Genomic DNA, 26627 nt, shown 5'->3' with positions numbered 1-26627 from the left:
GCTTTTTAGTATCGCCCCTAATAAGCCCCGCCCCTGGGACCTCTGCAGTGGAGCCTAGCGTCCGCCCCACCCACGCCGAGCCCGAGGCGGGGCTCTGGATGTAGCCGCTGATTGGCTGGCTCGGGCGCAGCTTGATGGCTTCAGCCTGGAGAGCCGCCGTTCCGGCTGCCGCACCTGGGAGAAGGCAGCCTGTAGAGAGTCCGGTGGCACTAGCGTGCCGTGGCCTCGGGGAGTGGGAAGTGGAGGCAGGAGCCCTCCTTACCCTTCGCCATGAGTTTCCTGATCGACTCCAGCATCACGATTACCTCTCAGGTGAGTCACCGCCTCCCGCCCCGACACCCGTCCGCCTCCCTTTCCCGAATCGCCCTCTCAGGTCCTCCGCGGTGCGGGCTGGTCGGGGGTCTGGCGTCTCTCTCAAGCGGCCTGCGCCAGTTACTCCGGGACCCAGAGCGCGAAGAGGGTGTGCGATTTGCTGCCTCCGGTTCTCTCAGCCCCGGCTGTCAGGAGGCTGGCCTGCGGCCGTCCGCGGCCCCACCCGGCATGCGTCCCTGGAATTTCGGTCCACTTTTGGAAGGGGTCCGCCGGCCTCCACGCTTAGAGCCGGCGCCGCCAGCTAAGGCGGCGGTCCTCAGAGCTCCTCAGAGCTTCCAGGCTGCGCCGCTGACCCTGGGCTAGGGAAGCCTGTGTGGTTCCGGGCACCGGGTGTGCGGCGCGCCAATCAGGGCTGGATACTGAGGACACGTCAGTGCAGGCTTTGCTGTTAGATGTCAAATCCTGCATCCAGGTGTGGAGAAATTTGCTGCTTCAAAGTATCAATATAAGGTTACGCCTATGCTTAAAAGTTAAGATTTCGCTTTTGCACTGACACCTTATCCTTTATCCTCTGCTTACTTACCCACACTTTTCGGATGTTTTTCTGACCCTCATTTCTCCATTGGTCACCTTCATTTGTTTGTACAGTCAACAAACATTTATCGACCATTATATAAAGCTCTGAGCGTACAAACATATAAGACACCGTCTCTGCTCAATAGAAGCTTCGTCTAGTGAGCCTCTTGCTTTTACCATGTAATCCATTGTTAATTATTGTTTCTTCCTAGCATTTATCATAGCACTGGCATCATTTATGTATGTGTTTATGGTTTTGTTTTTTGAGATCCTGCCTTGTTCATAGCTGTATCCCCACTTCCACGTGCAGGCATTCAATAAATAATTGTTGGCCAACTGTTAATATTTGTGAAGCTCAGACTACCTATTGATTTTTTCCCCTCGTCTTTCCAATAATTTAAAGATGGTTTTTTGTGTGTGTGGTTATTTTTACTTGTTCTTTCTCTCAAATGGCAAATAACAGAAACAGTTACCTTTTGGGGCTTAAAGTGAACTAGATTTTTGTTCTTTGATTCAGTTTTTGTATTGCTTCATCCTAATACTCGTCTCCGTAGAGCGGAGCATTGTCCTTTTCTCTTCAAAAACTTTTACGATATTTAAGAAATTACGAAAGAAGGAAAAGCCATCCATAATCCTACCACTCTAATGCAATCGTTTTTTTGTTTCATGTTTTGAATTTACCACCTTTGCTATAGTTTTCATAATTATTGTTTTTATTGGCTTCATAGTATTCAAATGTATTAACGTAAAAAAACCTGGGCATGTAACTCTTCTGCTTAAAACCTTGCTAAGACTACCCAGTGCCCTTGGTGACAACTCAGGGTTATTTTTAACCCTAGTACCAATTTAAGAAAAATAACAATATTTAATTAGCTTTTTTTTTCACTTAGAATAAAGATAAGAATGTCAGTAGAAAATTGGCTTTGCATTGCAGCCTCTAGGATTTTTAGCGTGGATATAATTGATACATTGAACCAAAGAAGTGGCTTTCTAATTTTGTATGCCTTGTAATCATAGACTTTTACATGCAGTAATTAATTGTTAAACCTGCTCTTTACAAATGTGGAAGAAAGACCCAAAGATTCCTTTGCATGGAATGTTCTCTCTTCAAATATTTATGTGGCTACTTTATCATCATTTCGGTATTAGTAAAAATGTCACTTTAGGAAGATTTTACCTGACACCCTGCCCGCAGCCAAAGTAGCTTTCCATTCCGGCTGCCTTCTTCCTCATTTCCATTTTTAATTTTCTTCTTGGCATTTATTACTATAGTTCATTTGTATGTTCATGTGTTTGTTGTCTGTCCATGAAGTCCAAGACACTGTCTTTCTTGTTCTCTCCTGTATTCACCAGCATCTAGATCAGTTGCGGGCACACAGTAGCGTTGTAGTGAATATGTATTTAATAAAAAGTACTTCTCTAGAGAGGTGCGGTTACCTTGGAAACACCACCATTGCCCCCTGCGCCCCTCCCCACTCATTTTTTCTCTGTTGTATTAACTGAAAGGTTTATTTGAAATGAAATCTGAAATCAGAGATCCCATATTGAATCTTGCTCACTGCGCCACAGGATGAAGTTCACGCTCCTTTACGTGGCTTTTCAGGTCCATTATTGATGGGACCCTCGCTCTTATCAGGTCCCTTATTTATGGGACCCTGGCTCTTCTCTCTTCAGCTGTGGCTTTCACCATTTTATTCTTTAGACTTCCTGAACTTCTTTTAGTTCCCTAACCTGGCCATGCTGTGGTGCCTCCAGATTTCCACACAGTGTGTTTTCTCTTTCTGGGCCTTTTTGTCTTATGCCTCCCCTTCTTTCAGCCTTCAGATCTCAACTTGAACATCCAAGAAGCTTCCCCTAGACTGGACTAGATGTCCCTATACATACTGCCATAGTACCCTTCACCTACTTCCCCTGTAACAACGCTACCACATTGTTTTGTAATTACTCGTTTATCTCCTCTATAGATTATAAACTCTTTGAGAGTAGCATTCATGCTCTCGTTTGCCATTCTATCCCTTGGACCTGGCACATATTAGGCACTAATAAATATTTGTTAAATAATTAAAAGGATGAATAAATGATCCAAGAATAAACTATCTTTTATAGTTAATTCTTTAATAACTATCCTGCTGATGGCCTCTTTTTTCTTTTTAACAGTAGCTAATTTTCAACCCAGAAGTCACTTATAAAACAACTGTTATCTAACTCATGTTTTGAGCCCTCTGTACAGTCATTAAGACTTATCAGTTCTACCGTACACTCTTAAGTCCTAAGGTCAAGATTTTACTCTGTACAATTCTGAAAGTATTAAGTCTCGTTTTTAATACGAAGTTATGCGCCTTCCATTTTATTTGCAAAGCTATTTGAAATTGTGTTTTGCTTCTGCATTCTTTTTGGATCCTCTATAATCTTGCCAGAATTTGTGTTTATCTTGGATCTGATGAATTCTCCAGCTACTTTTGTGTATGTCTGTAGTTTAAAAGTCTTTTTTTTTTTTTTTTTTTTTTTTTGAGACGGAGTCTTGCTCTGTCACCCAGGCTGGGGTGCAGTGGCCGGATCTCAGCTCACTGCAAGCTCCGCCTCCCGGGTTTACACCATTCTCCTGCCTCAGCCCCCGGAGTAGCTGCGACTACAGGCGCCCGCCACCTCGCCCAGCTAGTTTTTTGTATTTTTTTAGTAGAGACGGGGTTTCACTGTGTTAGCCAGGATGGTCTTGATCTCCTGACCTCGTGATCCGCCCACCTCGGCCTCCCAAAGTGCTGGGATTACAGGCTTGAGCCACCACGCCCGGCCAAAAGTCTTTTTTTTTTTTTTCAACTTTTATTTTATTGTAGATTTGGTACTTGTGCTGGGTATATTGTGGGAGCTGAGGTTTGGGGTACAAATGATTCGGTCACCCAGGTACTGAGCATAGTACTCATAATTAGTTGTATCAATCCTTCCCCTTTCTCTCCTCCCCTGCCCCCAAGTAGTCTCCAGTTTCGTTTTTTGCCGTCTTTATGTTGGTGAGTACCCAATATTTAGCTCCCACTTAGAAGTGAGAACATGTGGTATTTGGTTTCCTGTTCTTGTGTTAATTTGCTTAGGATGATGGCCTCTAGCTGCCTCTATGTTGCTGCAAAAGACATAATTTTGTTCTGAAAGACTGTTTAAGCTTTCTTTGTCAATGTGAAAGGAGGCCACAATGAAATATTAAAGGTATATATCTGTTTCTCTTTTCTTCCATTCCCCTCCCCACCATATAAACTTAAAAGTTTTGCTTGTTTTCTCTTCTTGTCTAAAGTTCCATTTCACAGCAATCTTGGTGATTTTTTTTTTTTTTAAATCATCCATTTCCACTATACATACCATTCTCAGTCCTAACTACCCAACTTCTCTGTTTTCAGTTGTGGCTTCGTAAGTCATATGAATATGGTCTCTAAACTCTGAATTTACATTTGTCTCCACGGGTAACCATTTATAATAGCCAAAGGATATCCTGGCATTTTCTCCTAATCTGCTTGACTCTTTCCTTTTCTACTTGATCTAGATGCTTGGATCCAACTTACTTTCTTACAACCTCTTGTTCGTTTACCTTCATATATATGTAAGTCCATACTTGGATCATTGCTATAGTTTGTCTACTAATACAGAGGCCTGAAGGCTACTGTAGAAAATCACACAGCTGTATAGTTTGCCAGTGCCATGAGTTTAACCCTCAACTCACTGAATTATTCCTTTTCTTGACCTTAATCAGCTACTTGTTTCATTCCTCTCAAAGTTTCTCTGAATCTTTGTCACTCTCCTCAAAGCTGCCTTTTCTATACTCACCTGTCTTACTCCTAGCAGGTAACCTTGCCTCGTACTTACTCAACAGAAGTGAAGCCAAAAGGTATGTTCTCCTACTATGAATACTTTCTGCATTTTAATCTAAAAGGTTATCTGTGTTCACAACCATTCTCACCTCCTTTCCTTCCATTTCAGAAAACGGGGTTCCCCTACTCCGGTTTAAGGCCATTTTACTTACTTTGATCTTAGAGTAGCTTGTTTTGAAGTGGTTAAAAGCACAGGTTTTCTAGACAGACTGACTCAATAAGAGCTGAAAAAATAATATTTAAACAAAAAGCACAGATTTTGGAGTCAAACAAGCTTGAGTTCATTCTTGATTCTGACACTTACTATAAATTGATTAACTTCTCTAAACCTCATCTTTCTCTGTGAAAATAGGACAATAAAACCTACCTTAGTAGGTTTTTTACTGGTTTTTATAAGATTATAATGCTAAGTACTACTTAGAGAGCCTGGAATATAGTAAATGCTTAATAAAAGTTACCTAATAATAATAATAAATTAATAGTATCAGTTCATCCTCTAGCATTCCATCATCCTTCTCATCTTTTTCTCCTTACTTGACTGCTTTCTTTCCCCTTGGCCAATAAACTTTCCCTTTTTCCACATTCTTCTCTAGCCTATTAGCTAATGTTTTCTCTTTTTCTCATTCCTGGCTCTTCCTAGAGTAATTTGCATTTACTATCCCCACTGGTTTAGCTCCCATTCATTCTGACCTGCTACACTCTGGTTCCTGCCCCTACCTCACCATTCAAACTGTGTTCCTTATCCTCTAGTACTTTCTTCTTGGCACATTGCTCTCCTTACTCTAGATACTGTTCCCGGGTGATCTCATGTACTTTGGTAGTTTCAACTCATAGGTATATCTTAGATGTGTCTTCGCAATCTGTCTTTTATTCAGATGCTTGCTGGATATCTTGACCCATCTTGCTGGATATCTTGACCCATATTGCTGACTGTCCCTCAGGCCCTTAGTGTGTTCAGAAATGAGCTCATCATTTTCCCCATCCTCTGCCCCCTTTCCTAAACCTCTTCTTTCTCCAGTGTTCTTTATATAAATTGGGTAGCTTCACTATTCATCCTGTATTCCAAACTAGTCATCCTTGACTTCTCCCTGCTGATTTTATCTTCTAAATAGTTCTCAAATCTGTCGTCTCCTCTTCTGTCACCAAATGTCTTAATTCAGGGCTTTCTCATCTTTCATCTGAACTCCCATAACACATTTCTATGATGTTTCTCTTCCTACAATGTTGTTTCCTTCAAATGTGTCTTCCACACAGCCACCATACTGCTCTCTATAATATACAACAAATCAGACCATGCCATTTCCCTGCTTAAATAACCCTCACCACCTACAGACTATAATCTTAGGGTGGCCTTCAAAGCTCTCAGTGGTTGGACATCCACTCCTCCTGTCTAGCCTCATTTTTAACCTCTTCCTTCTTTGAATTTCATCTTCTAGCAGCACCAAACCATGTGTGGTTCCCAGCATATACCATGCTTTTCACTCTGTGCCTTTTTTCATGCCCTTTGCTATCTGGAAAACCCTGTCCTCCTACCCCTACCACCTGTTTTTACCCTACCTGATTCTTTTTTTTGTTGTTGTTCATTTGTTTTGTTTTGAGACAGGGTTTCGCTCTGTCACCCAGGCTGGAATGCAGTGACGTGCTCACGGCTCACTGTAGCCTCCACCTGCCAGACTCAAGTAGCCCTTCCACCTCAGCCGCCCCATAAGCTGGAACTACAGGCACGCACCACCACACCTAGCTAATTTTTGTATTTTTTTGTAGAGATGGGGTTTCACCATGTTGCCCAATCTGTTCTCAAACTCCTGGGCTGAAGTGATCCACCCGCCTTGGCCTCCCAAAGTGCTGGGATTACAGGCATAAGCCACCGTGTCCAGCCTCCCTACTTGATTCTTATTCATCCTTTGAGAGGGTGGTTTTTAATATGTTAGGGGTGGTGGAAACCTTTGAGTGTGTGATGAATACCTTGAAACCATTCTAGAAAAATACACATAATCCCAAAATTTGCACACAATATCAGGTTTTAACCCCAAATTAAAACTTCCTTCAGCTCAGGCATTATCTTCTCCAGAAAATCTGTCCTAACCCCCTACAGATTGGTTTGGTCTCCCTCTTTCATATTGTTTTACAATATCGTGTATGTATTTCTATCATTGCACATCCATATTATGTTATAGTTATTTATGTAGTATCTTCACTATATTGTGAGCTTGTAAAGGGTAGTAACCATCCTACTCATCTTTGTATCCCCAGCACCTAGCATAGCACATAGGAGTTATTACAGAAAATTTAAGATTGAATGCTGAAGAATAAACCGTCTTTTATGTAGACCACTTAGCCATTCAGCAAGCACTTATGGAGAGTCTGCTATATACCAGGCTTTGTGCTGGATGCCAAGGATACAAAGATTACAAGACAAACATGGTTTTTGTCCTCATAGAGCTTATAATCTAATGTCAAAAAATATTTAAATCAGGCATTACAAAACTGCATGGTAAGCACTTTGATGAGGGAAGTACAATGTAGAATAGGATTATATAAAAAGAGCAATTTATCTGTGTTTGGGAGGGCAGCGAGGGCCTTCCAGAGGGAGTAAATAGCATAACTGGGAGAGGGCTAGAGAGAAGTTCCTGTCAGAGGACATTTACAGAGGTCTCGATGTGAAAGAATATGGGTCTAAAGAACCAAAGGAAGTTCCAGGGGGCTGAACACATGAGTTTGCTAGGCAGCAGGGGCACGATAAGAAGCTAAAGTAGTCTGTGCTAAACTACTGAGTTTACACTTGCTCAGTAAAGTAGTCCCTAGGAAGACATAAAATCATTTTATTCATAAAGGTCCTAGCCAGTTTAAGAAGAAAAGATTAGTCGTGTCAGTGCATGTCTATGTATAGAAAGTTCTATTTACTACAGACCAGCTTTGTCAGCTGTCATGTGGCTATGGTCTCTGCCAGTTTGAAACAAAACTGACAAAAGAGGGATCCTGCAATCTCTCAGCTTTACACTGAGATGAAAACCACTTTATGTAGATTAGGCAGGATGGCGGAGAAGCTAAGAAAACTCTCTGAAGGAAACAGATATAAAAAATATTAGGCTTTCTACTGCTCGTCTACTTTTGGTCTCAACTCCTCTCCCCTGAAGTTTTTATTTTTTAAATTAATTTATTTTTATTTATTTTTTGAGACAAGGTCTCACTCTGTTGCCCAGGCTGGAGCACAGTGGTGCAATCATGGCTCACTGCAGCCTCAACTTCCTAAGCTCAGGTGATCTTCCCACCTCAGCCTCCCAGGTGGCTGGGACTACAGGCACACCCCACCACCTCCAGCTAATTTTTATGTGTGCATGTTTTTTATAGAGATGGGTTTTCACCATGTTGGCCAGGCTGGTATTTTTTTTAAAATACTTGCAATCAGGGATCATCCGTAAGAAGCAAGTCTCACTCTGACTCCTTTTCTTTTTTTTGAGACCGAGTCTCACTCTTATCACCCAGGCTGGAATACAGTGGCGCGATATTGGCTCTCTGCAACCTCCGCCTCCCAAAATTCAAGTGATTCTCATGCCTCAGCCTCCGGGAGTAGCTGGGATTACAGGTGTCCACACCCAGCTAATTTTTGTATTTTTAGTAGAGGCAGGTCTTCGCCATGTTGGCCAGACTGGTCTCGAACTCCTGGCCTCAGGTGATCTGCCCACCTTGTCCTCCCGAAGTGCTGGGATTACAAGTGTGAGCCACCACGCCTGGCCACTGACTCCTTTTCTATTTGCGAACTTCTGTGGCTCATATAATGATTATCATAAGATTATGGGAAAATACATACTTCCATTTTTGTCTTACTTAAAGCACACTCTGTAACATGGATAGCTTCAAAAATCCAAGAGCATTTAAACATTTATTTCCAATGTCATGAGCTTTAATAAGTAGGTCTTATAAGAGTGGATCTTATCTTTAATCCCTGAAATAAGTTAACCATCTAGTTAGCAGACCTTTTATCATGAAAGAGTTTCTATAAAACGTTTCTCAAAAGAAAATATAGATTGACATTCTATTTTCCTTCTCCTCCAGATACTGTTTTTTGGATTTGGGTGGCTTTTCATCATGCGCCAATTGTTTAAGCACTATGAGGTGAGAAGAAATCACTTTGTCATATTTACACTATATGAATTTAGATTGTTTTAAAATGGGACAAGAAAAATGCCTCCATTAAAGAAACATTATGTTCATTTCCAAGATGGGAAGCTTTCACCAAATAAGTACTATATAACTATTAGATTGGAGAATATAATTAGGCTTAATTGATTTAAAAGGGGGGGGAAAAGGCAAATCAAATATAGCCCAGAAGTTAGGAGCAAGGAATGTCATGCCTTAGTCATATCAGGATATGCACCAATAGCAAATAGTTATTCTGTAGGAGAGAATTTAATTCATAATGTCTCACAAATGTTCCCTTTCGTTTGTCTATCTGACCCTGAATTGCCAGTCTTATGTTTTAAATTAAAACCAAAATCCCAAGGCTGGTGTTGTTTTTATCTCAAGCTTTGGATTCAGAAGATCACCACCCTAGATTGGACATTTCCTAATTAGTTCTCCTAATTAGTTGTGGGCAGCAAGCTACCCAGGTGCCTAGGCAGGGACCGAGGGCACGAGCTGTTCCAGTATAATAAAATATATAAAATAAGAATAGTTATACTAGATATAGATCATAGATATGATTATATATGAATATCATTAATCATTAGTTTGTAGCAATTACTCTTTATTCCAATATTATAATAATCCTCGTTCTACAATCATAACCTAGGAAAAACCAGGCCATACAGAGACAGGGGCCGGGGGGGACATAATGAGAAGTGACCCGAGGATGCCCGTTGCCAAGCAGACCATGGTCTAGCGATAGCATCAGTGTCAGGGAAAAACACCCACTACTTAGCAGACCGGGAAGGGGAGTCTCCCTTTCCCTGGGTAGTTTAGAGAAGACTGTACTCCTCCACCTCTTGTGGAGGGCCTGACATCAGTCAGCCGCACCCACAGTTATCCGGAGGCCTAATCATCTCCCTGTGATGCTGTGCTTCAGTGGTCACGATCCTAGTCCGCCTTCATGTTCCATCCTGTACGCCTGGCTCTGCCTTCTAGATAGCAGTAGCAAATTAGTGAAAGTATTAAAAGTCTTTGATATGCAGAAATAATGGCCTAAGATCTCTCTCTCTCACCTGTCTTTCTCTCTGCCTCGGCTGCCAGGCAGAGAAGGGTCCCCCGTCCAGTGGACACATGACCCACATGACCTTACCTATCATTGGAGATGGCTCACACTCCTTACCCTGCCCCTTTGTCTTGTATCCAATACATATCAGCGCAGCCTGGCATTCAGGGCCACTACCGGTCTCCGGGTTTTGGTGGTAGTGGTCCCTCAGGCCCAGCTGTCTTTTCTTTTATCTCTTTGTCTTGCATCTTTATTTTTACAGTCTCTCATCTCCGCACACGAGGTGAAATACCCACCGACCCTGTGGGGCTGGTCCCTACAATTAGTAGTAAGGTCAGGGTTTACAGTCTACATTTGGGTCATTTCTAGGATGTTCTCCATTAAATTTTCCCAGGGAGTTTATTGTCTGAAAGAGCCTGGAATTCTGGAGATTTTCTTCTGCCCAATACTTTAAGGCCTCCCAAGGGAGGTTCCAGAACTGATCCAGGATCTGCAGAGTGTTGAAGAACCCCTTTAAACATTAACCATTATATACGAATGTGTCAGTTTTTTGTCAGTGTGCATCAGGAGTTCTAAGTGCTACCTATGACCCTGTCACTTCATCTTCTTGTCCTCAAAATTCTTCATCCACAAGAGGATGCTGGTAATAGTGACTCAAGATTCAGAAGTGCCACCTACTTCCAGTGACTTGAGAATTTCCTCAAAATAAGTTTTCTGACTTGTAACCAGAAGGAGGTTATCAGTTCAGTTTTTAAACAAGGAAATAACTTCTAGTCTCTATTTGGCTTTTAACAGGTAATGTCAGGGCCGGGCGCGGTGGCTCAAGCCTGTAATCCCAGCACTTTGGGAGGCCGAGACGGGCGGATCACGAGGTCAGGAGATCGAGACCATCCTGGCTAAACACGGTGAAACCCCGTCTCTACTAAAAATACAAAAAACTAGCCGGCCGAGGTGGTGGGCGCCTGTAGTCCCAGCTACTCGGGAGGCTGAGGCAGGAGAATGGCGTAAACCCGGGAGGCGGAGCTTGCAGTGAGCTGAGATCCGGCCACTGCACTCCAGCCTGGGCGACAAAGCGAGACTCCGTCTCAAAAAAAAAAAAAAAAAAAACAGGTAATGTCAGTATGTTGTACAGGTGATCTTCTCTGATATTTGCATTTTCTTGCACCATGTTTGAGCTCATCATCTTTGAAATCTTAGGAGTATTGAATAGCAGGTGAGTAAGAGTACTGAATAACTCCTCTTAAAGAGCTCTGTGCTACATTCTTTACGGTGGAAAAGCTATCTGGATCTCATAACTGAAAAAAACAAACAAATCAAAAACAAACAAACAAAAACACTGTGTTAATAATTTAGTCTCAGTAGCTACAATGATCACAGCAGATATGGGTCACAGCCACCTAATAGCTGGTTTGACAAAGATTATGAGATACCAGGAAAAAAAAGATCTAACCATTAACTCTGAAGAACTCATTGGAGTGAGGCTCTGAAGCCACAGACTAAGCTTCACTCCTAGAAGCTTTATTTTTCCGGGACTGCTCGCTGACTGAATCCCAGTAACAGCCCTTCACATTGTTCTGCTGATTGAAAATCTCTACCTGAAAAGGTTAGAATTCCTCAGAGATACTTAACAATCTCTCTGAAGACTGAACTCCAGTTCTTACTTAACTTAGTTACTTTTATTGATTTTACAGTATTGATCAAGTTTGGTTGAATTTAAAGTGTTTCTTAAAACACTTTTTTAAAGTAACTCTTTATTCCCCTCCAAATAATAGACCTGTTGGTTTATTAGACAGTCTATCCAAAATATTTATTGCTTCTTTTTTTTTTTTTTTTTTTTTTGAGACGGAGTCTCGCTCTGTCGCCCAGGCTGGAGTGCAGTGGCCGGATCTCAGCTCACTACAAGCTCCGCCTCCCGGGTTTACGCCATTCTTCTGCCTCAGCCTCCCGAGTAGCTGGGACTACAGGCGCCCGCCACCTCGCCCGGCTAGTTTTTTGTATTTTTTAGTAGAGACGAGATTTCACTGTGTTAGCCAGGATGGTCTGGATCTCCTGACCTCGTGATCCGCCCGTCTCGGCCTCTCAAAGTGCTGGGATTACAGGCTTGAGCCACCGCGCCCGGCCTATTTATTGCTTCTTAATCTGCTAGCTTGAGTGTTTTTTTAGGCCAGCATTTATATATAGGGTTCATCAACTATGCTATGCAGACTTTGTTGTACTTTTTTATCACCACCTGGAAAAACCTTTTAAGAGTAAAGTAGTCTTTCACTCTAAAGTTAGGACTCAGCGCCAAAGTAAGTTCACTGTAGACCCCTGACACTTGAGACTTGTAGAGAGACTGTACTCTCAAATCCTTTGATAATCAGAGTTGAAAACAAAATTTAAATTAAAAAGAAAAACTTACTGTACAAATGGTTAATCACAAAACATTGAAAAGTTCAAAAAAGAGAGAGAGGCCAGACACAGTGGCTTACGCCTATAGTCCCAGCACTTTGGGAGGCTGAGGCAGGAAGATCACTTAAATGCAGGGGTTCAAGACCAGCCCTGGCAATAAAGTGAGAACCTGTCTCTACAAAAAAATTTTAAAAATTAGCAGTGTGGTAGTACACACCTGTAGTCCCAGCTACCCTAGAGCCTGAAGCAGGAGGATCCCTTGAGCCCAGGAATTTGAGGATGAGCTATAATCACTGGACAAGACAGTGAGATCCCATCTCTTAAAAAAAAGAGTGAGAGAGAGAGAATCAGAGTTGATAATAATGGTCTCTTGATAGAACAATGAATAACATGTATTATAGTAAAATAGAAGTATGTTCTGATTCTCCTACTTTTAAACTTTAATAATCCAAACCTTTTTTTGGATGAGCTAGATATAGTTCCTTTGACTATAGAGAATAGACAAGTATTATTTTACATAATGGTTATTAAATTTTATTATCACAACCTGCATCTTTCACTGCTATTTAAGCAGGGGTTGGCAGACTTTCTTCTGTAAAGGGACAGATAGTAAATATTTTAGGCTTCTGTGGACCAGAAGGTTTCTATTGCAACTACTCAGCCCTGCTGTTGTAGAGCGAAAGTAGTCATAGGCAATATATAAACAAACGAGCATGACCATGCTCTAATAAAACTTAATTTGTAAAAGCAGGTGGCTGCCAGGCCATAGTTTGCCAACTACTCATCTAAATACAGATACAGAGGATTCAGATATTCCAAAGCTATAGTTACTGTTTTTGGTAGATGATGTCCCCCAGCTTTTAACTTATAGTTAATAACCCATATAGTAAGAAACATCAGTCATACTGTGGTGTATATGTCTTAAATTTCTTAGTTAAAGAAGATAAGACGTAGCATTGCTAAAATCTGGTTCTTCTTTGTGTGCTATATAGAGGATTGGGTTTGTTCAGTCTGAGACATGTCTTCAGTTATACCTGTTTTTTCATGCTAATGTTTCACCCAATTATGGAACACAAATGTGAACCTTGATGATGTAGTATAACTGTCTGTTGACTGGACTCAGAATTGTTTTGAAAAGAGAATCTTGGCCAGAATATTCTTATGAGAAATCTTATGCCATCCTTATCTTCAGTCCTCCGTATGTAACATGTTCTTTCCCCTTTTATTCCTTTTAGGATTTCCTTTTTATCACTGGTTTTGGTGGATTTGATTAAGATGTTCCTTGGTGAAGTTTTCTTCATGTTTCTTCTTGGGATAATCATATTTCTGTAATATTTGAAGTTTATGGTTTCCATGAAACTCCTTTAATCTTTCATCCAGTATGTTTTAAATATTTTTGTCTCTATTCTCCACTACACGCCCTTCGGGGATTCCATTTAGTCCTATACTAGGGTGTTTAAAGTTTTTATGCTGATGGTCCTTTTATGTTTTCAAGTCATTTGTTACTGTGTGTTTCATTTATGTTTGAACTTCTTTTCCTTCTAGTTCAATACTCTTCTCTTCTGCAATGTTTAATGCAGTGCCTTCTTCCATTTCAGACTGTAAATCATAGTTTTTTATCTACAGAATTTGATATTTAAAAAATCTTCAACCTCTCTATTTAATTAAAATACAATTATAACTGCTCTAATGTCCTTTTCTGCTATTTCCAACATGTGTGTCAATTTCAACTAGATGATTAGATTCTTCATTATGTGTCTTGTTTCCCTGCTTCTTTGGTTGCTTGATATTCTTTTATTTTATTTTTTGGGATGGAGTTTCACTCTCGTTGCCCAGGCTGGAGTGCAATGGTGTGATCTCAGCTCACTGCAACCTCCACCTCCCAGGTACACAAGCGATTCTCCAGGTACAAGCAGTTCTGTGCCTGGGCAAGTCATTGACTTTCACTGGGAATTTTTTTTTTTCCCCCACATCTAGAAACTTAAGTTGGCAATTAACTTTCTCAAAGAAGTTATGTGAGAATGAATGAGACCAAACGTTGCCTCTTCCGTCTGGCAGCTATTAACCTTTATTAGTTACAGTGTTCATGCTGGGGCAGGTGCTGTTTTCAGATCTCAATAGATATTAACTCATTGAATCCTCACAAGGCCATGAGGCACATTCTGTTATCCCTGTTTTGTAGAGGAGGAAACAGACTTCTGAAGCTAAGTAACTTGTCCAAGCTAACATAGCTAATAAGTAGCAGATCCAGTATCAACCTAGGCAGTATGGCTCCTCTGTTTCCTCCACCATGTGCCGGTGGTTAGTACAGAAATAGAAACCATCACTATGAGAGCGAATACAGTGTTTAGTATTCCTTTCAGCAATTCGTTTTATGCTTCACCCTATAAAGTTACACTGGGGGAAAACAAATAAATGAAAGGAGTGTCCATTTATCCTCATCTAACATTAATTGTTACATGCCCTGAACAAATAGGAAAAAGGCTTATTTCAGAAAACAATATGTATGTAAGTGGCCACCAGAGATAGTTTTCTGTATTGTTTGTATTCATTCCTGGGACATGTATTTAGAGACTTCTGTGTTGCAGGCCTGTGCTAGATCTGGTAAAACAAAAATGAGTAAAACGTGATACTTACTCTCAAGAATCTCGCACCTCCTTCTTCTATGATAGATTCTTATAAGCCCTTTGATATTTAGTAGAGGCAGTTCTTTCCTCTGGAAACTTACAGTGTCCCTTCTGCATTAGGATCTTAGTGCAACATTGCTGTGCAAACTTGGACCAGGGCAGAGTGAGATAGCAGAGGAGCTGTGCCAGCGTCTACAGCGAAAGGAAAGGATGCTGCAGGACCTTCTAAGTGATCGAAACAAACTAGTGGTGGAACATGAAATGGAGATTCAAGGCCTGCTTCAGTCTGTGAGCACCAGGGAGCAGGAAAGCCAAGTAAGGATTAATGCACAGATCAGTAAAGTATCATGTAGTGCATTTATAGTCTGCAAATAGGAAGTATTTGCAGACTATAGATGTGTGTATATTTATATATTTTACAGTCAACTCTGTTAGTTTCTTTCCTTCTATTTATTACCTAGACCACAGTTTTATTTATTTACTTACTTATTTAGAGGTGGGGGTCTCGCTGTGTTGTGTAGGCTGGTCTCGAACTCCTGGGCTCAAGCAATCATCCTGCCTTGGCTTCCCAAAGTGCTGGGATTATTAGGTGTAAGCTGCTGTGCCTGGCTTTAGACCACAGTTTTACATTAATCATCAAAGTATGAAAAATTTCTTGAAAACCTTGCATTTGGAAGGGTGCCTAAACAATACATGTATCCATTAACTTCATTATATACATTTTATTTTCCTTAATAATCTGATCATTTAAAATCTGAGTCATCTTAAGAGGAAAAAAAGATTGCATTTTTCAGAGGCCATGGTGAGAATAATCTCATAATAGTATGGGGTATATTAATTTCACAATATTTAAGAAGTAAATTCCTTTTTTTTTTTTTTTTTTGAGAAGAGAGAAGACAGTGCAAGCCTTAATGGAAAGAAATTCAGAATTACAGGCCCTGCGCCAATATTTAGGAGGAAGAGACTCCCTGATGTCCCAAGTACCCATCTCTAACCAACAAGCTGAAGTTACCTACATTGGCCCCTGCTCTTGGAGAAAAGACTAATCAAATAAGAACTATAGACTTAGATAATTCATGCTGATTACATTTCCTTTTTACATTTGAGGTGTAAGTTTGATCATTTTAATACCAAAATCTCAGAATATTCTCAGTCCTATCATTGTGATCATAGTTCCTGCATCTTCCTAAGTCCCCCGACTTTTGCAGTTTTTTAGGGTTCAATGCAGATACCTTCCAGAGATGATAGCACTTCACTGACTGCCAAAGAGGATGCCAGCATACCCAGATCCACATTAGGTAAGTATCAAATTTCATTTCATTAAGGGACTTTGTTTTTCTCTTGTTTTTAGTAATCTCTGTATTAATAGGTTTGGACAAGACTCTTTTCTTTTCCTATCTTAATGGAACAAATAAGTTTGGAATTCCTCTGAAAGGCTGAAGCACTGTCCTTACTTTATGTTGAGTTGAGGTTATTGCTTTGGGTTCACAATTTGACTGTATTCTCCTTTTCAGATAGTTTTGCAGGGATTCAGAAATGCAGGAGGTAGTGGTTCCAATCCTGCAGAGTAGGGCCATGAGCTGACACCTTTTCCTGGGTATCTTTCAAGTCTGGGGCCACTCAGTGTAAGTTGACATCACCTACATTAAACCATTAGGAAGGATAGGCAGTGTACATTGAGTTATTTGCCAAGCCTAGCCCCATTCAGGGGATGGTTTAGAAAAGTCTTATAAGTAGTCATCCTCTAGTAGGAAAACTTTATACTAATCAAAGAGTAAAACAATGTTGGATTTGTTTTATTTATTCTTTATTTGCCTTTTTTAAAAAATGTACTTTTCCCCAAAGTTTCTTATTTTTGAAATTTCAAACCTACAGAAAAGTGGCAAAAATAGTACAGTGCATACTCATAGATGTTTTTATTCAGATTTACCAGTTATTAACATTCTGCCACATTTGCCTTTTTTCTTTCTATTACACACACATTTGTGGTTGTAATGTATTTTCTGAACCATTGGAGAATTTCTCACAGAAATCATGACACTTTATTCCTGAATACTACAGTAAGTATTGCCTAAGAACAAGCGCGTTCTCCTACATAGCTACAATATAATTATCACACTCAGGAGAATTAACCTTGGTATAGGCTTAGTATCTAATATACAGTCCACATTCAGAGTTCCTGTTGTCCCAATAATGTTCTGTATAGCTACTTTGGTTTCCCCCAACCCAGGTGCTTAGTTGTCATGTCTCTTAGTCTCTAATCTAGAACGACTGTCTAGCTTTTTTTTTTCTTTAGTGAGATTGGCATTTTTTTTTTTTTTTCTTGTTAGCTGGATATATTTCTTTTCTTTTTTTTTTTTGGTCACAGAATACTGTTTGCAGTAGAGGAAACTGACATTGCAGTCTGGTGGTATAATGGCTTGTTCACAGAAACCAGTACCTGTTCATCCTTTAGCACAGAAAGCCCTAATGGCGCGTACCCTATTAAAATTCAGGACATCTCCAATATTCTCTCTCTCTGTTTTTGTCTTTTTTTTTTTTTAAATAAACATTTTCAAGGTTTGTCCAAAAGAAGGCCATATAGGTTCTCGGCTAGCAGAAGACAATTCAGAACAGCTGTTGCATACTTGGACCCTCACCTTCTCCAGGCTGGCAGTTGATATCTTATTTCTTTTCCAACTCATTTTTATTAAATTTTTTAAATGCTCCCACTATCAGTTTTAGAAAATCTCTAAGGGAAACACCAGAGCAAGGTGCTGAGGTAAAAAACACCTGAGGTAACTTTTTCTGTGTGTTTTTCTCATTTAAAAAATCTGTAAATTTAATGCCCTGGGCCAACAACCTTGGTAAATTTCTACTTTCCTCCACATTTTTTTTTAAAGAAAGAAATCATTTTGCTGAATATTGATGGCTTATACACCAAAATGCAAAAAGACAAAATACATTCTTTCACTGTGGAATTTTTTCTTTGTGTGGTTCATTGGTTGGTTTGACGGGTTCCTGTTTTCCTCTTCCAAAATGCTAGAAAAAGTACCATTGACTCTTGTTCTTTTGAGTAACCGAGTGTAAGTTGAGGCTGGTTTGTGTGTTTCGCTTTTGTTCCTTTCATGTGATGTGATATTCAGAGCACTGCTTTGCCTGGGAGGGGGTAGGGTGCATAGATTCAGGGTGGGGATGGAGGGATGAGGGAATTCAAAAGAATGGTGATGGAGAAGAAGGGGAGGGGAGGGAGGGGAGAGATAAACAGAGAGAGACAGAGAATTACATAGCAGTATGCAAAAATCCAGTTTAAAACCTGTGAAGCAGAGAAATGGGTGTATGAGCTAGACAGGCATGAGAAATGACAGAGTTTCCTCTTCAAGGAGACGGTATCCCTTCTGTTGACGTACACAGGTGATCCAGAACTGCTGTGAGTGTCCTTCCGACAAGATTTCCCTCTGGGTGAATTTTGTGTGGGTGGCCTCAAAGCTCCTCTCCACACTGTGAGACCTCCCAAAGAAAGACTTTATTCTTTAAAGTCTAGAAAAGCCTGCTTTCTCCTTAGAAAGAAAAAAAAAATTGATTGATTAAATATTGGAGTTAGTTATTTGATATATTATTTCTAAAATATATTACAGCTGCAGGCACCCTGTGTAACCCACAGACCACATATCTTAATATCTTCCCCTTCTAGTATATACACACATGTACAGAGACAATTTGCCACCAGAAAAGGGTATGCACGTTGCTTGGCTTTGAACACGTTCACCTATGTTAGTTCAACTAAAAGGGATAGCGTCGTGGGAGTTAAGAAGAGATCCGAATGGATGGTGAAGTGGATGGCTGAAGCCTGCAGAAGCCCTGGGGGGCGAGAGGCGGGCCCCGTGGTTCTGGCAAACCTGGATGACCTTCCCCACCCCTCCCCGGCCCCTGGGATTCTCCGGGCCTCTGCAGAGTCCCTGGCCGCCTCCGCAGACTTCTCATTCCTCAGATGGTCTTTGGTTTGCTCCCGATCTGGCTGGCTGTGTTTGGTCTCATTCTGTCAGGTGTTGGAAGGGCTCCGTCATCTGTTGTTTTGCTGGTGCCTGTGGGAGCCTCACTTGCTGCGCTGTGAGGCGACTCCCTGAGGGTATTTCTGCTCCTGCTGCTTCACCTGTTGCACAGTTTCTCTGATCTTGCGCTGTGCAGTCTGGCTAGCAAAGAAGTATCCGATAATTCCGACGATCACTTCCGCATTTTCATCTGGCTTTTCGTTACGAGGCACAATGACTTCTGCACTGGTTAAGTTCTGCGGTTCATTCATGGTCTTGCCACCTTTGCCAATCACCCAGCCAGCTGTGGAAGAGGGCACTCTGATATGGGCTTCCAGCTTCACTTCTTTGGGGTTAAAGTAGTTTTCTTCTTTCAGTTTCCCAAAGATCCGTCCCTGGGCTTAGAGCTGGGCTTCCTGTGGCCGGGTGATGATGACCATCCTTTTGCTGACGTCTGGGCCTTCTGCAGGGGCGAATCTCGCCAGCTGTTTGATATGTGCCCCCTTCTTCCCGATGATGGCGCCCACAGCCTGGGTTGGGATGAAGAGATTCACAATCTCCTCCTCTGGATAACAGTGATGATGCGAGAACGGGCCAAACTGGTGATAGGGATACAGGCTGGAGAAGTATCCAGAGTGGGTATTAACAGCCAACATATCATTTTCAAAGGCCTCACGCAGCTTCTTCATAATCTCTATCTCAGCACTGGCACAGGCCTCAATTGTGCCCTTCACAGTGATGGTTCTTTCCGGGTTGTATATGCTCAAATCCTACAAAGATGAGATTGCTATCTTGATCCCTGTTTCATGTTCAATTTTCTTCAAATTCCTGCCTTCTTTTCCAGTCAGTCTTCCAACCAAGCCATTGTGGGCAAAGATTTTCAGAGGAATCTCTTCGGCTAGTTTGGTCTCATCTGCCTCTTTCTGCATGATTTCGGGAATCATGCGGCATGCTTCAGAAGTCCCCCCTGGGGTGACATGGATGGTGACAGGCTTCTCTGCAGCTCCAGAGTTCTCTTTTCTATGGATGTCTACCTGGGACTGGGTCTGCTTAGTGATGTCCTTTATGGTCAAGCCCTCCTTCCTGATGATGGCACCAACAAACTGGGTGGGGACCAGGATCCTCAACAGGAAATCAATCTGTCTAGCCTGAGAAGTGCCCCCAGGGGCTGGCCTTGCTCCCCGGGAAGAGAGGTCCCCACACTGGGCTCACTGAGGGGACGAAGGGGAGCTCACCTCTTCGTCTGGGATGTAGGAAATCTTGAAGAAGTAGTTCTCAAACTGATGCCCACTTAGCTTCTCCATGTTTATTTTCTTCTCTTGTTGCATATGTGACATTGACAACAGCAGTTTCTATGTCTGTGTTGACTTGTTCTACATTCTCCACTGTTCCATATTGAGCCAAAAGTCCATCCAACACCTCCCACTGCAGGCGAGGAGGAATGTTTCGAATCTGAATTTTCCTGCTCCTTAGCTTTTTAGAGACTGAGTAATCAACTTCCATGATTTTCCCATGCAATTCCACTTTACCCGAGAGGGTCTCGATGGCTCGGATGGCCCAGTTCTGGTCGGGGTAGTCCACGAAGGCATAGCCAGACTTGAGCAGGATCTGTCCCATGGGGGGCAGCATCCTGTCCCCAAAGAGCTGCCAGAGGTCGTCGGTGGTGACCATGGGGCTCAGGTTCCCAATGTAAAGCTTGTTCATCATCCATCTCTTCCCTGAGACCCGCAGCTTCCCTAGCCTGGTACCTGGCGCTCCTCACCTCCTCCGCTGCCCTCATCTCTCCTCCTCCTCCTCCACCACCTCTCCCTGCCCTCCACCTGCCTGCCACCCATTCCCACCCTCAGCCTGGCTCCCCTCACCACTGCAGGCCCGGCCCGCCCGGGGGCAGAGGCCGAGATTGGCATTTTTGAAGAATCCAGGCCAGCTAATATTCCTCAATTTAGCTGTGATTGTTTCCTCATGCTTAGATTTGAGTTAAACATTTTTGGCAGGAATACCACACGGATGACTGACTTCCTTCCTTCCTTCCTTCCTTCCTTCCTTCCTTCCTTCCTTCCTTCCTTCCTCCCTCCCTCCCTCCCTCCCTCCGTCCCTCCCTCCGTCCCTCCTTTCCTCCTTTCCTCCCTTCCTCCCCTCCTCCCTTCCTCCCTTCCTCCCTCCCTTCCTTCCATCTGGCCTGCCTGTCTGCCTCCCAGTTTCAAGCGATCTTCCCGCCTCAGTCTCCCAAGTAACTGGGACTACAGGCATGCGCCACCATGCCTGGCTAGTTTTTTTGTATTTTTTCTTAGAGACAGGGTTTTGCCATGTTGGCCAGGCTGGTCTGGAACTCCTAGCCTCAAGTGATCCACCTACCTCAGCCTCCTAAAGTGCTGGGATTACAAGCGTGAGCCACTGTGCCTGGACTGGATGACGTCTTTTTTAGTGCATCACATCAGTGCGTGATAATCGGTTTGTACTGGTGATACAAAATATTGGTGATATTAAATTCAGTCATTTGGTTAAGGTTGTAGCTGTCAAATCTCTCTGTTGTAAAAGGTTTATTTCACCCTTAGTATATAAGTGATCTGCTGGCTGAATTTACACTATATTGGTAGTTTAAAAATAGTGATTTTCAGGGTTGGGCGCGGTGGCTCATGCCTTTAATCCCAGCACTTTGGGAGACTGAGGTGGGCAGATCACTTAAGCTCAGGAGTTTGAGACCAGCCTGGCCAACATGGTGAAACCCTGTCTCTACTAAAAAATACAAAAATTAGTCGAGCTTGGTGGTGCATGCCTGTAATCCCAGCTACTCAGGAGGCTGAGGCAGGAGAATCGCTTGAACCTGGAAAGCGGAGAGATTCCCCCCCCCACCCCGCCCCCCCCCACCCTCCCCCACTCCAGCCTGGACGACAGAGCAAGACTCAATCTCAAAAATAAATATATATATATATATATATATATATATATATATATATATATATATGATTTTCTGTTTGTGAAATCTCTTCTTTGTTTATTTGTGGGTATTATTTATAAAGAAGAGCTGTCCTTTCTGTATGTCTATACCCCATTTGTTTTTATCAATATGGAGTTTTAAAAATCATTATATTATTGATTTTGATCATTATTTCCTTTAATGCTCAAATTAACCCATATTTGGTCAGTGGGAGCCTCATCAAGCTTTGCCATATCCCCATCAGTTTTTTTTTGTTGTTGTTGTTTTGTTTTTGTTTTTTTTTTTAGCATAGTTTCATAGTTTCTGGCACAGTAAAATGTTCTGTGATTACCTTTTGCTTTACCTGCCTCAGTCCCAGAATCAGCCGTTATCCTAAAGAGCTCCCTGGTTCCTTTTGGTGGGTAATGGCATTTAGAAACTATGATCTGGGCACAAGATGTGTTCATTGCTACATGAATGCCTTTTGCTTCTAGGCCCTTTTAAGTGAACAGAGCTAGCAATGAATATTTTTAAGTATATGTGTGTGTATTTGTATACGTATGAAGATTTGATACTGATTTCTGTAATTCCAATTTAACAATATAGGTTCTTTTTTCCCTCATTTCATGTTTGTATCTCTTTAAGAGCCCTGGTTACTTAGAGCATCAATATGTTTCAAAATATTTACACATTGGCCGGGCGCGGTGGCTCAAGCCTGTAATCCCAGCACTGTGGGAGGCCGAGATGGGCGGATCACGAGGTCAGGAGATCGAGACCATCCTGGCTAACACGGTGAAACCCCGTCTCTACTAAAAAATACAAAAAACTAGCCGGGCGCGGTGGCGGGCGCCTGTAGTCCCAGCTACTCCGGAGGCTGAGGCAGGAGAATGGCGTGAACCCGGGAGGCGGAGCTTGCAGTGAGCTGAGATCCAGCCACTGCACTCCAGCCTGGGCGACAGAGCGAGACTCCGTCTCAAAAAAAAAAAAAAAAAAAAAACAAAATATTTACACATTTGCAGAATACTATAATATGCAAAAGTTGTTTCAGAATTGCTACATAAATACTACCATCAACAATAAATGTATTAAGTAATGGTTAAGATTTTTTTGTAATTCTTTTTATCCTTAGCATATTTTGCACTGACAGTGTTCAGTTAGAGTAGTGAGTTCAAAAATTATTTGGATTAATTTTTTAGTATCTTCTGGGTGGTTTTATTTATTTGCTATATATATTTATATTAATACTCAGTTTTAGACATTTTCTCTCCCATTAATTGTCAAGCTGACTTATACATTAAAAATTAAACATTGGCCGGGCGCGGTGGCTCACGCCTGTAATCCCAGCACTTTGGGAGGCCGAGGCGGGCGGATCACGATGTCAGGAGATCGAGACCATCCTGGCTAACACGGTGAAACCCCGCTTCTACTAAAAATGCAAAAAATTAGCCGGGCGAGGCGGCGGGCGCCTGTAGTCCCAGCTACTCGGGAGGCTGAGGCAGGAGAATGGCGTGAACCCGGGAGGCGGAGGTTGCAGTGAGCCGAGATCGCGCCATTGCACTCCAGCCTGGGCGACTAAGCGAGACTCTGTCTCAAAAAAAAAAAAAAAAAAAAAAATTAAACATTTACACAGTTCAAAACTCCAGTATATAAAATGATATACTCAGATGTCCCATATTTCCCTATCCCTTCTCTCTTGTTTCCACTCGTCTCCTGAAGGTAATCAGTTTCATTTCTGGGTTATTCTTCCTATATATCTTTTTGCAAAAATAAGCAAATGAATCATCTGTGTATATGTGATGTATATATGTACATTCTCATTTCCCCTTTTTCCTAATAGAAAACCTACTACCTTAGATGTATTCTTAAGCACATAGCTTGTTTTACTTAACGTATTCTTAGAATCTCAAAGTCACTTCATATAAGTTCATAAAGATCATCCTTATTCTTTATTTACAGTAGTATATAGTGCCATCTGTGAATATGTTTTATTCAATCTTTTCTTTATAGCCTCTAGGATGATTGCAATATTTTGCTATTATAAATAATGCTACAATGAACAACCTGTGTGTATGTTTTCTTTTTTCTTATTATTGGAATGTGTCCTCTGTAAATTACTTAGAGGAGGCAGCAGATATCACGTTATGTTAATAGCAATTAAAACTAGTGCTGTATTTTCATCTTAGGAGACTTGAACACAATTGCACGGCTGGAAAAAGAACTGAGTAATGCCAAAGCGGAATTTGAACTCATGGCTAAAAAAGAAAGAAAAAGTCAAGTGAATTTTCTAGTCAAGTCTTAATTTCTAAATCCCTATTATTTTTTCTTTCAAAATAGTTTATATTTAAAAGTATATAATTTTCCAAGTATAATATCTGAGTCCAAATGCCAAGTATGACTTTTTTCTTTTTGGAGAAAAATATAAGTTATTTTATATATACATTATCTCAAAAAGATGCTCCTGTTTTTAGATTGGGACCATTAAAACTTATTAAGTGCTAGAAAACCGTAACCCTCTCTCCCCATTGCTAAATGGAATAAAATAATTGTAAAGGCCGGGTGCGGTGGCTCATGCCTGTAATCCCAGCACTTTGGGAGGCCGAGGTGGGCAGATCACTTGAGGTCAGGAATTTGAGACCAGCCTGGCCAATATGACGAAACCCCGTCTCTCCTAAAACTACGAAAATTAGCCAGGTGTAGTGGCGGGCGCCTGTAATCCCAGCTACTCCGGAGCCTGAGGCAGGAGAATCGCTTGAACCTGGGAGGCGGAGGTTGCAGTGAGCTGAGATCATGTCATCACGCACCAGCCTGGGCAACAAGAGCAAAACTCTGCCTCCAAGATAATAATAATAATATTTATTATTTTTATTTAAAAATTAAAATTTTAATATTTTTATTATATAATAAAAAAATAATAATTATTATAAAGTATTAGTGAAAAAAGGGAGTGTTATGTGATTGCTGCTTAGAGTTATGATATTAGACCCATGAAATTAGTTTTAGAAACATGAAATGAGAAATTTGAGTATAATCAAAGTTTATCAAGTATTCATGAGCTATGTACTGTGCTAGGTATTTAAATTAGCACTAATGCTCACAACTCTACACAAAGTAAATAGTGTCAGCCCAATTATTATAGATGAAGAAGCTGAAACACTGATTTCTCCTTTAAAATGGGAGTGGAGAATAGTCATGTAACTAATAAATGCCAGAGCTATGATTTAAACTCAAGCCTTTTGTGACTTCACATACTTCCTAAGAAGATTCATTTCCCACCTTTTTCCCACCTTACGCTTTAACTCTCTCTAGCATAGAGTTCTCATCAAATTTTTTAGAAGAGGCCTTTCAGCCTTAGCGATTCCCTTCCCCCTGCGTTTCCTCCACACTAGCTGCATACTCAACTATGATGTTGAAGAAATGCTAGGACCACAGCACAGAGTTACAGACTGAAACTGAAAGCTTGTTTGTTACTGTGTTGGCATCTCTTTTAGATCAGTCAGTGTCATGGCTTCCTGAATTCAGTTGAGCTAGCTAGTCCAAATAGCTCCTTAGTTTTTTTCTACCTTTTGCCATAGCTAGATCTCTAATATAAAACCTGTGTTTGTATTTGTGATGGAATTATCATATTTTATCTTTTGATTTCATTACCATATTTCTGCTTACAAACAGACTCATGTTTTATGACTCAATTAGTTTTCAGGATATGAGAATGTGTGGCGTTTAAGAAACACCAGTTTTAAAAATCCCCTAGTCTCCGTTTTTGTGGTTTTACCTTAGCCATTATCTGATTATTCATATCAGATATTTTAGTTTCCACATCCTCTTCCTGTTTTTCTCACATTTATCAAATCCAGAGTAATGTTACTTTTTGGTTCTGTCCTGTTTTCAGGATCATGAAATTGAAATGCCTGTGAATTGGTATTTTGAGTGGGTGATATTTAACTATTGCTAAATTCCTTTAAATGGTTTCTTTAAAATAACTTGTCCTTACCATAAAGACTGTATGGATATGTGGGATCTACAGGAAAGACATTACAGCCTAGTTTGAATTCCACCTTACAGGCTTTTAAAGATAAAAAAAAGATAATATGACATTGATTTGAAAACTATAAAATAGTATCAAAAGCTTAAGTACTAAGATAGTGGGCTTTTTAAGTCCTAGTACATGCTAATGCATTTTCTTGTTTCTCAGGGTTAACTGTGGCTTCATGTCTCACTGTGCCATTTGTGTGTTGCTGCTTCTCTCTTCTTTCCCCAGTTGCTGCTGATGCTGGAAGGACTAGTGGATGAACGGAGTCGGCTCAATGAGGCCTTACAAGCAGAGAGACAGCTGTATAGCAGTCTGGTGAAGTTCCATGCCCATCCAGAGAGGTAAGAGAGTGGCTGTTTTTCCTTTTATTCTTTATTGAAATTTTTATTTCTTTTACTATCGTGTTCTTTTTATGCCTTTTATTCTTCATTAAGTGCCGATGCTTATGATACTGAAGAGGGGAGAAAAAACAGGGACAATTACTGGGGCTACCCACTTTGTCATTTGTTTTATGGATTGCTCTGAGCCTCAGTGTCAAAATCTCAAGTTGGGAATAGTGCCTGTTTCACACAGCTATTGCAGAGATTAAATAAGAAGACAGCTTTGGTGTCTGAAACAATGCCTTGCATAGAGTAGCCACTCAATGTATGTTCATTTCTCTTCTGTGATCCATGTCCTATTAAAAGCTGTTCTATCATAAACATAAGGCTATATATACCCTG

General features: G+C 41.2%; 1 protein-coding gene and 1 pseudogene across 1 annotated transcript in view; one reads left to right on the top strand and one right to left on the bottom strand.

Moving 5' to 3' along the window:
• The first annotated feature begins 238 nt into the window (after positions 1 to 238).
• LOC105479006 (myomegalin-like) overlaps positions 239 to 26627 on the top strand; it is a 38046-nt gene continuing 11657 nt past the window's right edge. Inside the window, exons 1-2 of the mRNA XM_011736748.3 lie at positions 239 to 312; positions 26134 to 26246. Of these exons, the coding sequence (XP_011735050.1) occupies positions 271 to 312; positions 26134 to 26246 (155 nt within the window). The 5' untranslated portion in view covers positions 239 to 270. The remainder of the gene's footprint in view (positions 313 to 26133; positions 26247 to 26627) is intronic.
• On the bottom strand, positions 18880 to 20668 carry LOC105479007 (insulin-like growth factor 2 mRNA-binding protein 2 pseudogene; annotated as a pseudogene).

The sequence above is a fragment of the Macaca nemestrina genome, chromosome 1 (assembly GCF_043159975.1).
Source record: "Macaca nemestrina isolate mMacNem1 chromosome 1, mMacNem.hap1, whole genome shotgun sequence".
NCBI lineage: Eukaryota > Metazoa > Chordata > Mammalia > Primates > Cercopithecidae > Macaca > Macaca nemestrina.
This window is presented reverse-complemented; position numbering and strand designations above follow the sequence as displayed.